Genomic DNA, 13,147 nt, shown 5'->3' on the forward strand with positions numbered 1-13,147 from the left:
CCGCCACCGCCATTTCCACCACCACCGCCACCATCACCGCCACCGCCATTTCCACCACCGCCACCACCATCACCGCCACCGCCATTTCCACACCACCATCACCACCACCGCCACTACCATCACCGCCACCGCCATTTCCACCACCACCACCACCGCCATCACCACCACCACCATCTCCACCACCATCACCGCCACCGCCATCACCACCACCACCATCTCCACCACCACCACCACCACCGCCATCACCACCACCACCATCTCCACCACCATCACCGCCACCGCCATTTCCACCACCACCACCACCACCACCACCGCCACCACCATCACCACCACCACCACCATCACCACCACCATCACCATCACCGCCACCGCCACCACCCTCCCCCCGCCCCACCATCACCACCACCATCACCACCACCACCACCACCACCATCTCCACCACCATCACCGCCACCGCCATTTCCACCACCACCACCACCGCCATCACCACCACCACCATCTCCACCACCATCACCATCACCACCACCATCACCGCCACCGCCATTTCCACCACCACCATCACCACCACCATCACCGCCACCGCCATTTCCACCACCACCACCACCACCACCGCCACCACCACCGCCATCACCATCACCACCACCGCCACCACCACCATCACCACCACCATCACCATCACCGCCACCGCCATTTCCACCACCACCATCACCACCACCATCACCATCACGCCACCGCCATTTCCACCACCACCATCACCACCACCATCACCACCACCATCACCGCCACCGCCGCCACCACCATCACCACCACCGTCATCTCCACCACCATCTCCGCCACCATCACCATCACCACCACCGCCATTTCCACCATCACCACCACCATCACCACCACCGCCACCACCGCCACCACCATCACCACCATCTCCACCACCATCACCACCACCATCACCGCCACCAGCCATTTCCACCACCACCGCCATCACCACCACCGCCACCACCACCGCCACCACCCTCCCCCCGCCCCACCATCGTTGCTCTTTCTTGTTTCTCTACCATCAGTGGAAACAAGAAGATGCTCGGTGTAGTCGCCACTTTGCTTCGTTCATCATTTCGTTTTGTTGTTGTTTTTTTTGCAATGCTTTGCTTTATGTGCCCGCCCCCCGCCCCCCGCCCCCCCCCCGTTTAAATGAAAGCTTTCGCGAAATATGTCACGCCCCCCTCCTCCCTCCCCTCCTCTCGGCGTGCCAGCCTCAGCAAGGCGATGCCCGTGTTTGTGTGCGCCGTGGCGTTCCCGGCGGTGCCGTGCCCCCTCCATGTCTTCGAGCCGCGCTACCGCCTCATGGTCAGGCGCTGCCTGCAGACCGGCACGCGCCAGTTTGGCATGTGCACCGCTGACGGGCACCGCGGGTGAGGGGAGAGCGCTCGCTCGCTCGCTCGCTCGCTCATTCATTCACTCGCTCATTCATTCACTCGCTCGCTCACGCGCTCGTTCACTCACTCGCTCGCTCGCTCAGTCATTCACTCACTCGCTCATTCATTCACTCGCTCGCTCGCTCAGTCATTCACTCGCTCATTCATTCACTCGCTCGCTCGCTCGTTCACTCATTCACTCGCTCGTTCACTCGCTCGCTCGCTCAGTCATTCACTCGCTCGCTCATTCATTCACTCGCTCGCTCACGCGCTCGTTCACTCACTCGCTCGCTCGTTCAGTCATTCACTCGCTCGCTCATTCATTCACTCGCTCGCTCACGCGCTCGTTCACTCACTCGCTCGCTCGTTCAGTCATTCACTCGCTCGCTCATTCATTCACTCGCTCGCTCACGCGCTCGTTCACTCAGTCATTCACTCACTCGCTCATTCATTCACTCGCTCGCTCACGCGCTCGTTCACTTCGCTCACTCGCTCGCTCGCTCATTCACTCATTCACTCGCTCGTTCACTCACTCGCTCGCTCGTTCACTCATTCACTCGCTCGTTCACTCGCTCGCTCGCTCAGTCATTCACTCACTCGCTCATTCATTCACTCGCTCGCTCGCTCGTTCACTCACTCGCTCGCTCGTTCACTCATTCACTCGCTCGTTCACTCACTCGCTCGCTCGCTCAGTCATTCACTCACTCGCTCATTCATTCACTCGCTCGCTCGCTCGTTCGTTCACTCATTCACTCGCTTGTTCGCTCGCTCGCTCAGTCATTCACTCACTCGCTCATTCATTCACTCGCTCGCTCGCTCGTTCACTCATTCACTCGCTTGTTCGCTCGCTCGCTCAGTCATTCACTCACTCGCTCATTCATTCACTCGCTCGCTCGCGCGCTCGTTCACTCGCTCGCTCGTTCACTCATTCACTCGCTCGTTCACTCACTCGCTCGCTCGCTCAGTCATTCACTCACTCGCTCATTCATTCACTCGCTCGCTCGCGCGCATCGTTCACTCACTCGCTCGCTCGCTCAGTCATTCACTCGCTCGTTCACTCACTCGCTCGCTCGCTCAGTCATTCACTCACTCGCTCATTCATTCACTCGCTTCGCTCGCGCGCTCGTTCACTCATTCACTCGCTCGTTCACTCATTCACTCGCTCGTTCACTCACTCGCTCGCTCAGTCATTCACTCACTCGCTCATTCATTCACTCGCTCGCTCGTTCACTCATTCACTCGCTCATTCATTCACTCGCTCGCTCGCTCAGTCATTCACTCACTCGCTCATTCATTCACTCGCTCGCTCGCTAGCTCGTTCGTTCACTCACTCGCTCGCTCGTTCACTCATTCACTCGCTCGTTCACTCGCTCGCTCGCTCAGTCATTCACTCACTCGCTCATTCATTCACTCGCTCGCTCGTTCGTTCACTCACTCGCTCGCTCGTTCACTCATTCACTCGCTCGTTCACTTCGCTCGCTCGCTCAGTCATTCACTCACTCGCTCATTCATTCACTCGCTCGCTCGTTCGTTCACTCACTCGCTCGCTCGTTCAGTCATTCACTCGCTCACTCATTCACTCGCTCAGTCATTCCCTCACTCGCTCGCTCGTTCACTCACTCGCTCGTTCAGTCATTCACTCGCTCAGTCATTCCCTCACTCGCTCAGTCATTCTCTCCCTCGCTCATTCCCTCACTCGCTCCCTCGCTCTAGCTCAGTCATTCTCTCCCTCACTCGCTCACTCGCTCAGTCATTCCCTCGCTCGCTCGTTCACTCGCTCACATCGTTCACTCCGCTCAGTCATTCCCTCGTTCACATCGCTCAGTCACCTGCTCGCTCGCTCATTCACTCGCTCACTCGCTCACTCGCTCAGTCACCTGCTCGCTTGCTCAGTCATTCCCTCGCTCACTCGTTCACTCGCTCAGTCATTCCCTCGTTCACTCATTCACTCGCTCGCTCGCTCGTTCGTTCACTCACTCGCTCGCTCGTTCACTCATTCACTCGCTCGTTCACTCGCTCGCTCGCTCAGTCATTCACTCACTCGCTCATTCATTCACTCGCTCGCTCGCTCGTTCACTCACTCGCTCGCTCGTTCACTCATTCACTCGCTCGTTCACTCGCTCGCTCGCTCAGTCATTCACTCACTCGCTCATTCATTCACTCGCTCGCTCGCTCGTTCACTCACTCGCTCGCTCGTTCACTCATTCACTCGCTCGTTCACTCGCTCGCTCGCTCAGTCATTCACTCACTCGCTCATTCATTCACTCGCTCGCTCGCTCGCTCGTTCACTCACTCGCTCGTTCACTCATTCACTCGCTCGTTCACTCGCTCGCTCGCTCAGTCATTCACTCACTCGCTCATTCATTCACTCGCTCGCTCGCTCGTTCGTTCACTCACTCTCTCGCTCGTTCACTCATTCACTCGCTCGTTCACTCGCTCGCTCGCTCAGTCATTCACTCACTCGCTCATTCATTCACTCGCTCGCTCGTTCGTTCACTCACTCGCTCGCTCGTTCAGTCATTCACTCGCTCACTCATTCACTCGCTCAGTCATTCCCTCACTCGCTCGTTCGCTCACTCGCTCGTTCAGTCATTCACTCGCTCAGTCATTCCCTCACTCGCTCAGTCATTCTCTCCCTCGCTCATTCCCTCACTCGCTCCCTCGCTCTAGCTCAGTCATTCTCTCCCTCACTCGCTCACTCGCTCAGTCATTCCCTCGCTCGCTCGTTCACTCGCTCACTCGTTCACTCGCTCAGTCATTCCCTCGTTCACTCGCTCAGTCACCTGCTCGCTCGCTCATTCACTCGCTCACTCGCTCAGTCACCTGCTCGCTTGCTCAGTCATTCCCTCGCTCACTCGTTCACTCGCTCAGTCATTCCCTCGTTCACTCATTCACTCGCTCACTCGCTCAGTCACCTGCTCGCTCGCTCAGTCATTCCCTCGTTCACTCTCGTTCACTCGCTCACTCGCTCAGTCACCTGCTCGCTCGCTCAGTCATTCCCTCGTTCACTCGCTCACTTCGCTCACTCGCTCAGTCACCTGCTCACTCATTCACTCATTCCCTCGTTCACTCGCTCACTCGCTCAGTCACCTGCTCGCTCGCTCAGTCATTCCCTCATTCACTCGTTCACTTCGCTCAGTCACCTGCTCACTCGCTCAGTCATTCCCTCATTCACTCGTTCACTCGCTCAGTCACCTGCTCACTCGCTCAGTCATTCCCTCATTCACTCGTTCACTCGCTCAGTCACCTGCTCACTCGCTCACTCATCCCCTCGTTCACTCGCTCAGTCATTCCCTCATTCACTCGCTCAGTCACCTGCTCGCTCGCTCAGTCATTCCCTCGCTCACTCGCTCACTCGCTCAGTCATTCCCTCGTTCACTCATTCACTCGCTCAGTCATTCCCTCGTTCACTCGCTCACTCGCTCAGTCACCTGCTCGCTCGCTCAGTCATTCCCTCGCTCACTCGCTCACTCGCTCAGTCACCTGCTCGCTCGCTCAGTCATTCCCTCGCTCACTCGCTCACTCGCTCAGTCACCTGCTCGCTCGCTCAGTCATTCCCTCGCTCACTCGCTCGCTCGCTCAGTCATTCACTCACTCGCTCATTCATTCACTCGCTCGCTCACGCGCTCGTTCACTCACTCGCTCGTTCAGTCATTCACTCGCTCGCTCATTCATTCACTCGCTCGCTCGCGCGCTCGTTCACTCACTCGCTCGCTCGTTCAGTCATTCACTCCCTCGCTCATTCATTCACTCGCTCGCTCGCGCGCTCGTTCACTCACTCGCTCGCTCGCTCAGTCATTCACTCGCTCGCTCATTCATTCACTCGCTCGCTCGCGCGCTCGTTCACTCACTCACTCGCTCGTTCAGTCATTCACTCGCTCTCTCATTCATTCACTCGCTCGCTCGCGCGCTCGTTCACTCACTCGCTCGCTCGTTCAGTCATTCACTCACTCGCTCATTCATTCACTCGCTCGCTCGCGCGCTCGTTCACTCACTCGCTCGCTCGTTCAGTCATTCACTCGCTCGCTCATTCATTCACTCGCTCGCTCGCGCGCTCGTTCACTCACTCGCTCGCTCAGTTATTCACTCGCTCGCTCATTCATTCACTCGCTCGCTCGCGCGCTCGTTCACTCACTCGCTCGCTCGTTCAGTCATTCACTCGCTCGCTCATTCATTCACTCGCTCGCTCGCGCGCTCGTTCACTCACTCGCTCGCTCAGTCATTCACTCGCTCGCTCATTCATTCACTCGCTCGCTCGCTCGTTCACTCATTCACTCGCTCGTTCACTCGCTCGCTCGCTCAGTCATTCACTCGCTCGCTCATTCATTCACTCGCTCGCTCGCTCGCTCGTTCACTCACTCGCTCGCTCGTTCACTCATTCACTCGCTCGTTCACTCGCTCGCTCGCTCAGTCATTCACTCACTCGCTCATTCATTCACTCGCTCGCTCGTTCACTTCGCTCGCTCGTTCACGCATTCACTCGCTCGTTCACTCGCTCGCTCGCTCAGTCATTCACTCGCTCGCTCATTCATTCACTCGCTCGCTCGCGCGCTCGTTCACTCACTCGCTCGCTCAGTCATTCACTCGCTCGCTCATTCATTCACTCGCTCGCTCGCTCGCTCGTTCACTCACTCGCTCGCTCGTTCAGTCATTCACTCGCTCGCTCATTCATTCACTCGCTCGCTCGCGCGCTCGTTCACTCACTCGCTCGCTCGTTCAGTCATTCACTCGCTCGCTCATTCATTCACTCGCTCGCTCGCGCGCTCGTTCACTCACTCGCTCGCTCGTTCAGTCATTCACTCGCTCGCTCATTCATTCGCTCGCTCGCTCGCGCGCTCGTTCACTCACTCGCTCGCTCGTTCAGTCATTCACTCACTCGCTCATTCATTCACTCGCTCGCTCGCGCGCTCGTTCACTCACTCGCTCGCTCGTTCACTCACTCACTCGCTCGTTCACTCGCTCGCTCGCTCAGTCATTCACTCGCTCGTTCATTCATTCGCTCGCTCGCTCGCTCGTTCGTTCACTCACTCGCTCGCTCGTTCACTCACTCACTCGCTCGTTCACTCGCTCGCTCGCTCAGTCATTCACTCACTCGCTCATTCATTCGCTCGCTCGCGCGCTCGTTCACTCACTCGCTCGCTCGCTCAGTCATTCACTCGCTCGCTCATTCATTCACTCGCTCGCTCGCGCGCTCGTTCACTCACTCGCTCGCTCAGTCATTCACTCGCTCGCTCATTCATTCACTCGCTCGCTCGCGCGCTCGTTCACTCACTCGCTCGCGCGCTCGTTCACTCACTCGCTCGCTCAGTCATTCACTCGCTCGCTCATTCATTCACTCGCTCGCTCGCGCGCTCGTTCACTCACTCGCTCGCTCAGTCATTCACTCGCTCGCTCATTCATTCACTCGCTCGCTCGCTCGTTCACTCATTCACTCGCTCGTTCACTCGCTCGCTCGCTCAGTCATTCACTCGCTCGCTCATTCATTCACTCGCTCGCTCGCTCGCTCGTTCACTCATTCACTCGCTCGTTCACTCGCTCGCTCTCTCAGTCATTCACTCACTCGCTCATTCATTCACTCGCTCGCTCGCTCGCTCGTTCACTCACTCGCTCGCTCGTTCAGTCATTCACTCACTCACTCATTCACTCGCTCAGTCATTCCCTCACTCGCTCGCTCATTCGCTCACTCGCTCGTTCAGTCATTCACTCGCTCAGTCATTCCCTCACTCGCTCAGTCATTCTCTCCCTCGCTCATTCCCTCACTCGCTCCCTCGCTCTAGCTCAGTCATTCTCTCCCTCACTCGCTCACATCGCTCGCTCGTTCACTCATTCCCTCACTCGCTCGCTCATTCGCTCACTCGCTCGTTCAGTCATTCACTCGCTCAGTCATTCCCTCGCTCGCTCGTTCACTTCGCTCACTCGTTCACTCGCTCAGTCATTCCCTCGTTCACTCGCTCAGTCACCTGCTCGCTCGCTCATTCACTCGCTCACTCGCTCACTCGCTCAGTCACCTGCTCGCTTGCTCAGTCATTCCCTCGCTCACTCGTTCACTCGCTCAGTCATTCCCTCGTTCACTCATTCACTCGCTCACTCGCTCAGTCACCTGCTCGCTCGCTCAGTCATTCCCTCGTTCACTCGTTCACTCGCTCACTCGCTCAGTCACCTGCTCGCTTGCTCAGTCATTCCCTCGTTCACTCGCTCACTCGCTCACTCGCTCAGTCACCTGCTCGCTCGCTCAGTCATTCCCTCGTTCACTCGCTCACTCGCTCACTTCGCTCAGTCACCTGCTCACTCATTCACTCATTCCCTCGTTCACTTCGCTCACTCGCTCAGTCACCTGCTCGCTCGCTCAGTCATTCCCTCATTCACTCGTTCACTCGCTCACTCGCTCAGTCACCTGCTCGCTTGCTCAGTCATTCCCTCGTTCACTCGCTCACTCGCTCAGTCACCTGCTCGCTCGCTCAGTCATTCCCTCGCTCACTCGCTCAGTCATTCCCTCGTTCACTCGCTCACTCGCTCAGTCACCTGCTCGCTCGCTCAGTCATTCCTTCGCTCACTCGCTCAGTCATTCCCTCGTTCACTCATTCACTCGCTCAGTCATTCCCTCGTTCACTCGCTCACTCGCTCAGTCACCTGCTCGCTCGCTCAGTCATTCCCTCGCTCACTCGCTCACTCGCTCAGTCACCTGCTCGCTCGCTCAGTCATTCCCTCGCTCACTCATTCACTCGCTCAGTCATTCCCTCGTTCACTTCGCTCACTCGCTCAGTCACCTGCTCGCTCGCTCAGTCATTCCCTCGCTCACTCGCTCAGTCACCTGCTCGCTCGCTCAGTCATTCCCTCGCTCACTCATTCACTCGCTCAGTCATTCCCTCGCTCACTCGCTCAGTCACCTGCTCGCTCGCTCACTCATTCCCTCGCTCACTCGCTCAGTCACCTGCTCGCTCGCTCAGTCATTCCCTCGCTCACTCATTCACTCGCTCAGTCATTCCCTCGCTCACTCGCTCACTCGCTCAGTCACCTGCTCGCTCGCTCAGTCATTCCCTCGCTCACTCGTTCACTCGCTCAGTCATTCCCTCGCTCACTCGTTCACTCGCTCAGTCACAAGTCACCCACTCTCTCGTTCACCCGCTCACCCAACCACCCGCTCACCCATTCACTCACCCGCCCATCCATTCAATCACTCCCGCCACCACTCCCCCCCCCTCCCCCCACCACTCCCCCCCCCTCCCCCCCCCACCACCCCCCCCACCACTCCCCACCACTCCCCCCTCCTCACCCCCCCCACCACCACTCCCCCCCCCCCACCACTCCCCCCACTCCCCCCCCACCACCCCCTGCTGCGAGTGGCGTGTAACAGGTTCTCCGAGCACGGCTGCATGCTGCACATCCGCCGGGTGGAGCACTTTGCGGACGGTCGATTGGCGGTGGACACCGTGGGTGGACGACGCTTCCGCGTGGAGTCGCGGGGCGAGCGCGACGGCTACAGCACGGCCAACATTGTCCACCTGGAGGACGAGAGGGTGAGGGTCGATGGGGGGGGGGGGCGTGGGGGAACTCGCCCGCTCGCTCGCTCACCCACCCGCCCGCTCACTCACCCACCTGCCCGCCCAGCCGCTCACTCACCCACCCACGTGCTCACTCGCTCACTCAACCACTCGCTCACTCACTCGCTCACCCACCCACCCACCCGCTCACTCACTCACTCAACCACTCACTCGCCCACCCACTCACTCACCTACTCGCCCGCTCGCTCACTCAGCCACTCACTCGCCCACCCACTCACTCACCTACTCGCCCGCTCACTCACTCAGCCACTCACTCGCCCACCCACTCACTCACCTACAAGCCCGCTCACTCACCCACCCATTCACTCACCTACTCACCCACCCACCCGCTCAATCAGCCACTCACTCACCGACCCACTCACTCACCTACTCACCCCCTCACTCACTCAGCCACTCACTCACCCACCCACCCGCTCACTCACTCACTCACCCACTCACTCACCCACCCACCCGCTCACTCACCCACCTGCCCGCCCAGCCGCTCACTCACCCACCCACGTGCTCACTCGCTCACTCAACCACTCGCTCACTCACTCGCTCGCCCACCCACCCACCCGCTCACTCACTCACTCACCCACCCACCCACTCACTTACTCACTCAGCCACTCACTCGCCCACCCACTCACTCACCTACTCACTCACTCACCCACCCACTCACTCACCTACTCACCTACTCACCCCCTCACTCACTCAGCCACTCACTCACCCACCCGCTCACTCACCCAACTGCTCGCTCACCCACCCACCCACCCACTCACTCTCCCACTCACTCACACACTCACCCAACTGCTCACTCACCCACCCACTCACTCACTCGTTCACCCACCCACCCGCCCACCCACCCGCCCACCCACCCACCCACCCACCCACCCACTCACTCACTCACTCACCTACTCACTCACCCACTCACTCACTCGTCCACTCACTCACCCACCCACTCAGCCACTCACTCGCCCACCAACTCACTCACCTACTCACTCACCCACCCACTCACCCACCCACTCACTCACCCACTCACTCACCCACTCACTCACTCTCCCACCCACCCACTCACCTACTCACCCGCTACCTGGGGGACCTTTGCCTGTGTCTCATCGGCACGGGTACTCGCTAACCCCACTTGCCCCTGCGCTCTGCTGGAGGCTACACGGGGGACCTTTGCCTGTGTCTCATGTGCGTCGTCTTGCAGGTGGCGGGGGCGGACCTGCAGGAGCTGCTGCACCTGCAGCAGGCGGTGTACGACCAGGCCGCAGCCTGGCTCGCCTCGCTACCGCCCCTCCCCCGCGCGCAGATCCTGCGTCACTTCGGGCCCATGCCGCCCATGGACCCGGACCCACAGGTGGTGACTCCCTCTCTCCTCATCATCATCATCATCACGGTGGCTATGAGATGTTGACTACCTCGCCTGGTGCGCAGGAGGTCGTGGGTTTGATCGCAGACACTGAGAGATGTTGACTACCTCGCCTGGTACGCAGGAGGTCGTGGGTTCAATCCCAGACACTGAGAGATGTTGACTACCTCGCCTGGTACGCAGGAGGTCGTGGGTTCGATCCCAGACACTGAGAGATGTTGACTACCTCGCCTGGTACGCAGGAGGTCGTGGGTTCGATCCCAGACACTGAGAGATGTTGACTACCTCGCCTGGTACGCAGGTCGTGGGTTCGATCCCAGACACTGAGAGATGTTGACTACCTCGCCTGGTACGCAGGAGGTCGTGGGTTCGATCCCAGACACTGAGAGATGTTGACTACCTCGCCTGGTACGCAGGAGGTCGTGGGTTCGATCCCAGACACTGAGAGATGTTGACTACCTCGCCTGGTACGCAGGAGGTCGTGGGTTCGATCCCGGACACTGAGAGATGTTGACTACCTCGCCTGGTACGCAGGAGGTCGTGGGTTCGATCCCAGACACTGAGAGATGTTGACTACCTCGCCTGGTACGCAGGAGGTCGTGGGTTCGATCCCAGACACTGAGAGATGTTGACTACCTCGCCTGGTACGCAGGAGGTCGTGGGTTCGATCCCAGACACCGAGAGATGTTGACTACCTCGCCTGGTACACAGGAGGTCGTGGGTTCGATCCCAGACACCGAGAGATGTTGACTACCTCGCCTGGTACACAGGAGGTCGTGGGTTCGATCCCAGACACCGAGAGATGTTGACTACCTCGCCTGGTACGCAGGAGGTCGTGGGTTCGATCCCAGACACTGAGAGATGTTGACTACCTCGCCTGGTACGCAGGAGGTCGTGGGTTCAATCCCAGACACTGAGAGATGTTGACTACCTCGCCTGGTACGCAGGAGGTCGTGGGTTCAATCCCGGACACTGAGAGATGTTGACTACCTCGCCTGGTGCGCAGGAGGTCGTGGGTTCAATCCCAGACACTGAGAGATGTTGACTACCTCGCCTGGTGCACAGGAGGTCGTGGGTTCAATCCCAGACCCTGAGAGATGTTGACTACCTCGCCTGGTGCACAGGAGGTCGTGGGTTCGATCCCAGACATTGAGAGATGTTGACTACCTCGCCTGGTACGCAGGAGGTCGTGGGTTCGATCCCAGACACTGAGAGATGTTGACTACCTCGCCTGGTACGCAGGTGGTCTCACACACCAACTCACCCACTCACTCACCCACCCACCCACCCACTCACCCACCCACCCACCTACCCATTCAACCATTCACACACCGGGTGAGGGAGTTAACCTCTCGCCAACTGCGGCTGCCCCCCTCCCCCGCCCCACCCCCCCGCCCCACCCCCCCGCCCCACCCCCCCCGCCCCGCCCCACCCTCCAGACGGGCCCGGACGGCCCCGCGTGGTGCTGGTGGCTACTGGCTGCACTACCGCTTGATGAGGGGGAGCGGCTCTCGGCGCTGGCCGCGACGTCGCTGCACCGGCGCCTCCTGGCGGCCCGGCGGGCCCTGGGGCACCAGGCGGTGGCCCAGGGGCAACCCAGCTGACTAGGCCTGGCGGGGGCGGCCGTCGCCGTGGCGACGTGGCCCACCCGGGACGTGGGTCTGGCGCTGGCCGCCGTGGTCGTCGTGGCGACGGCGGCGGTGGTCGTGGCCGTGGTGCCCGCCGCGTGGTGGTGGTGGTGGTGGTGATGGTGGTGGTGGCGGCGGCGGTGGTGGTGGTGGTGGTGGTGATGGTGGTGGTGGTGGAGGGGGTGGTGGTGGTGGTGGTGATGGTGGTGGTGGTGGTGGTGGTGGAGGGGGTGGTGGTGGTGGTGGTGGAGGGGGTGGTGGTGGTGGTGGTGGTGGAGGGGGTGGTGGTGGTGGTGGTGGTGGAGGGGGTGGTGGTGGTGGGGGTGGTGATGGTGGTGTTGGTGGTGGTGGTGGTGGCGGTGGTGGCGGTGGTGACAGTGGCGGTGATGGTGGTGGTGACAGTGGCGTTGGTGGTGGTGGTGGCGGTGATGGTGGTGGTGGTGGTGATGGTGGTGGTGGTGGCGGTGGTGGTGACGACCGACTCCCCTGTCATTACCTCCCGTGGCCACCAGTCCACTCACACTGCAGGCTGACTCCCCTGTCATTACCTCCCGTGGCCACTAGTCCACTCGCACTGCAGGCTGACTCCCCTGTCATTACCTCCCGTGGCCACCAGTCCACTCACACTGCAGGCTGACTCCCCTGTCATTACCTCCCGTGGCCACTAGTCCACTCGCACTGCAGGCTGACTCCCCTGTCATTACCTCCCGTGGCCACCAGTCCACTCGCACTGCAGGCTGACTCCCCTGTCATTACCTCCCGTGGCCACCAGTCCACTCGCACTGCAGGCTGACTCCCCTGTCATTACCTCCCGTGGCCACTAGTCCACTCGCACTGCAGGCTGACTCCCCTGTCATTACCTCCCGTGGCCACCAGTCCACTCGCACTGCAGGCTGACTCCCCTGTCATTACCTCCCGTGGCCACCAGTCCACTCGCACTGCAGGCTGACTCCCCTGTCATTACCTCCCGTGGCCACCAGTCCACTCGCACTGCATGCACTCTCTATTGACGTAACACAAGTGTGAACATTTATTCAACACCATGTGAGACTAGGCTCTAAGAAAGCTGTCTCGGGTGTGGACCAATCAATTTCAAGGACGGTGCACATACATTATCAGAGTTGTGTGTTTTGTTTGCATTCCGACAGCAGGTATTGTGGTCAATGCAAACATGACTCCTTGTAAAAAATAAAAGGT

At 59.7% G+C, this 13,147-nt stretch overlaps 1 protein-coding gene across 1 annotated transcript; it reads left to right on the forward strand.

Moving 5' to 3' along the window:
• Positions 1-1,235: 1,235 nt before the first annotated feature.
• LOC144953229 (LON peptidase N-terminal domain and RING finger protein 3-like) lies at positions 1,236-12,058 on the forward strand. Its single transcript, XM_078883788.1, has 4 exons — positions 1,236-1,406; positions 8,764-8,926; positions 10,161-10,310; positions 11,762-12,058. The coding sequence occupies exons 1-4, from the start codon at positions 1,261-1,263 to the stop codon at positions 11,924-11,926; spliced, it is 624 nt and encodes a 207-aa protein (XP_078739914.1). The 5' UTR covers positions 1,236-1,260; the 3' UTR covers positions 11,927-12,058.
• Positions 12,059-13,147: the final 1,089 nt, after the last annotated feature.

The sequence above is a fragment of the Lampetra fluviatilis genome, chromosome 73 (genome assembly GCF_964198595.1).
Source record: "Lampetra fluviatilis chromosome 73, kcLamFluv1.1, whole genome shotgun sequence".
NCBI lineage: Eukaryota > Metazoa > Chordata > Hyperoartia > Petromyzontiformes > Petromyzontidae > Lampetra > Lampetra fluviatilis.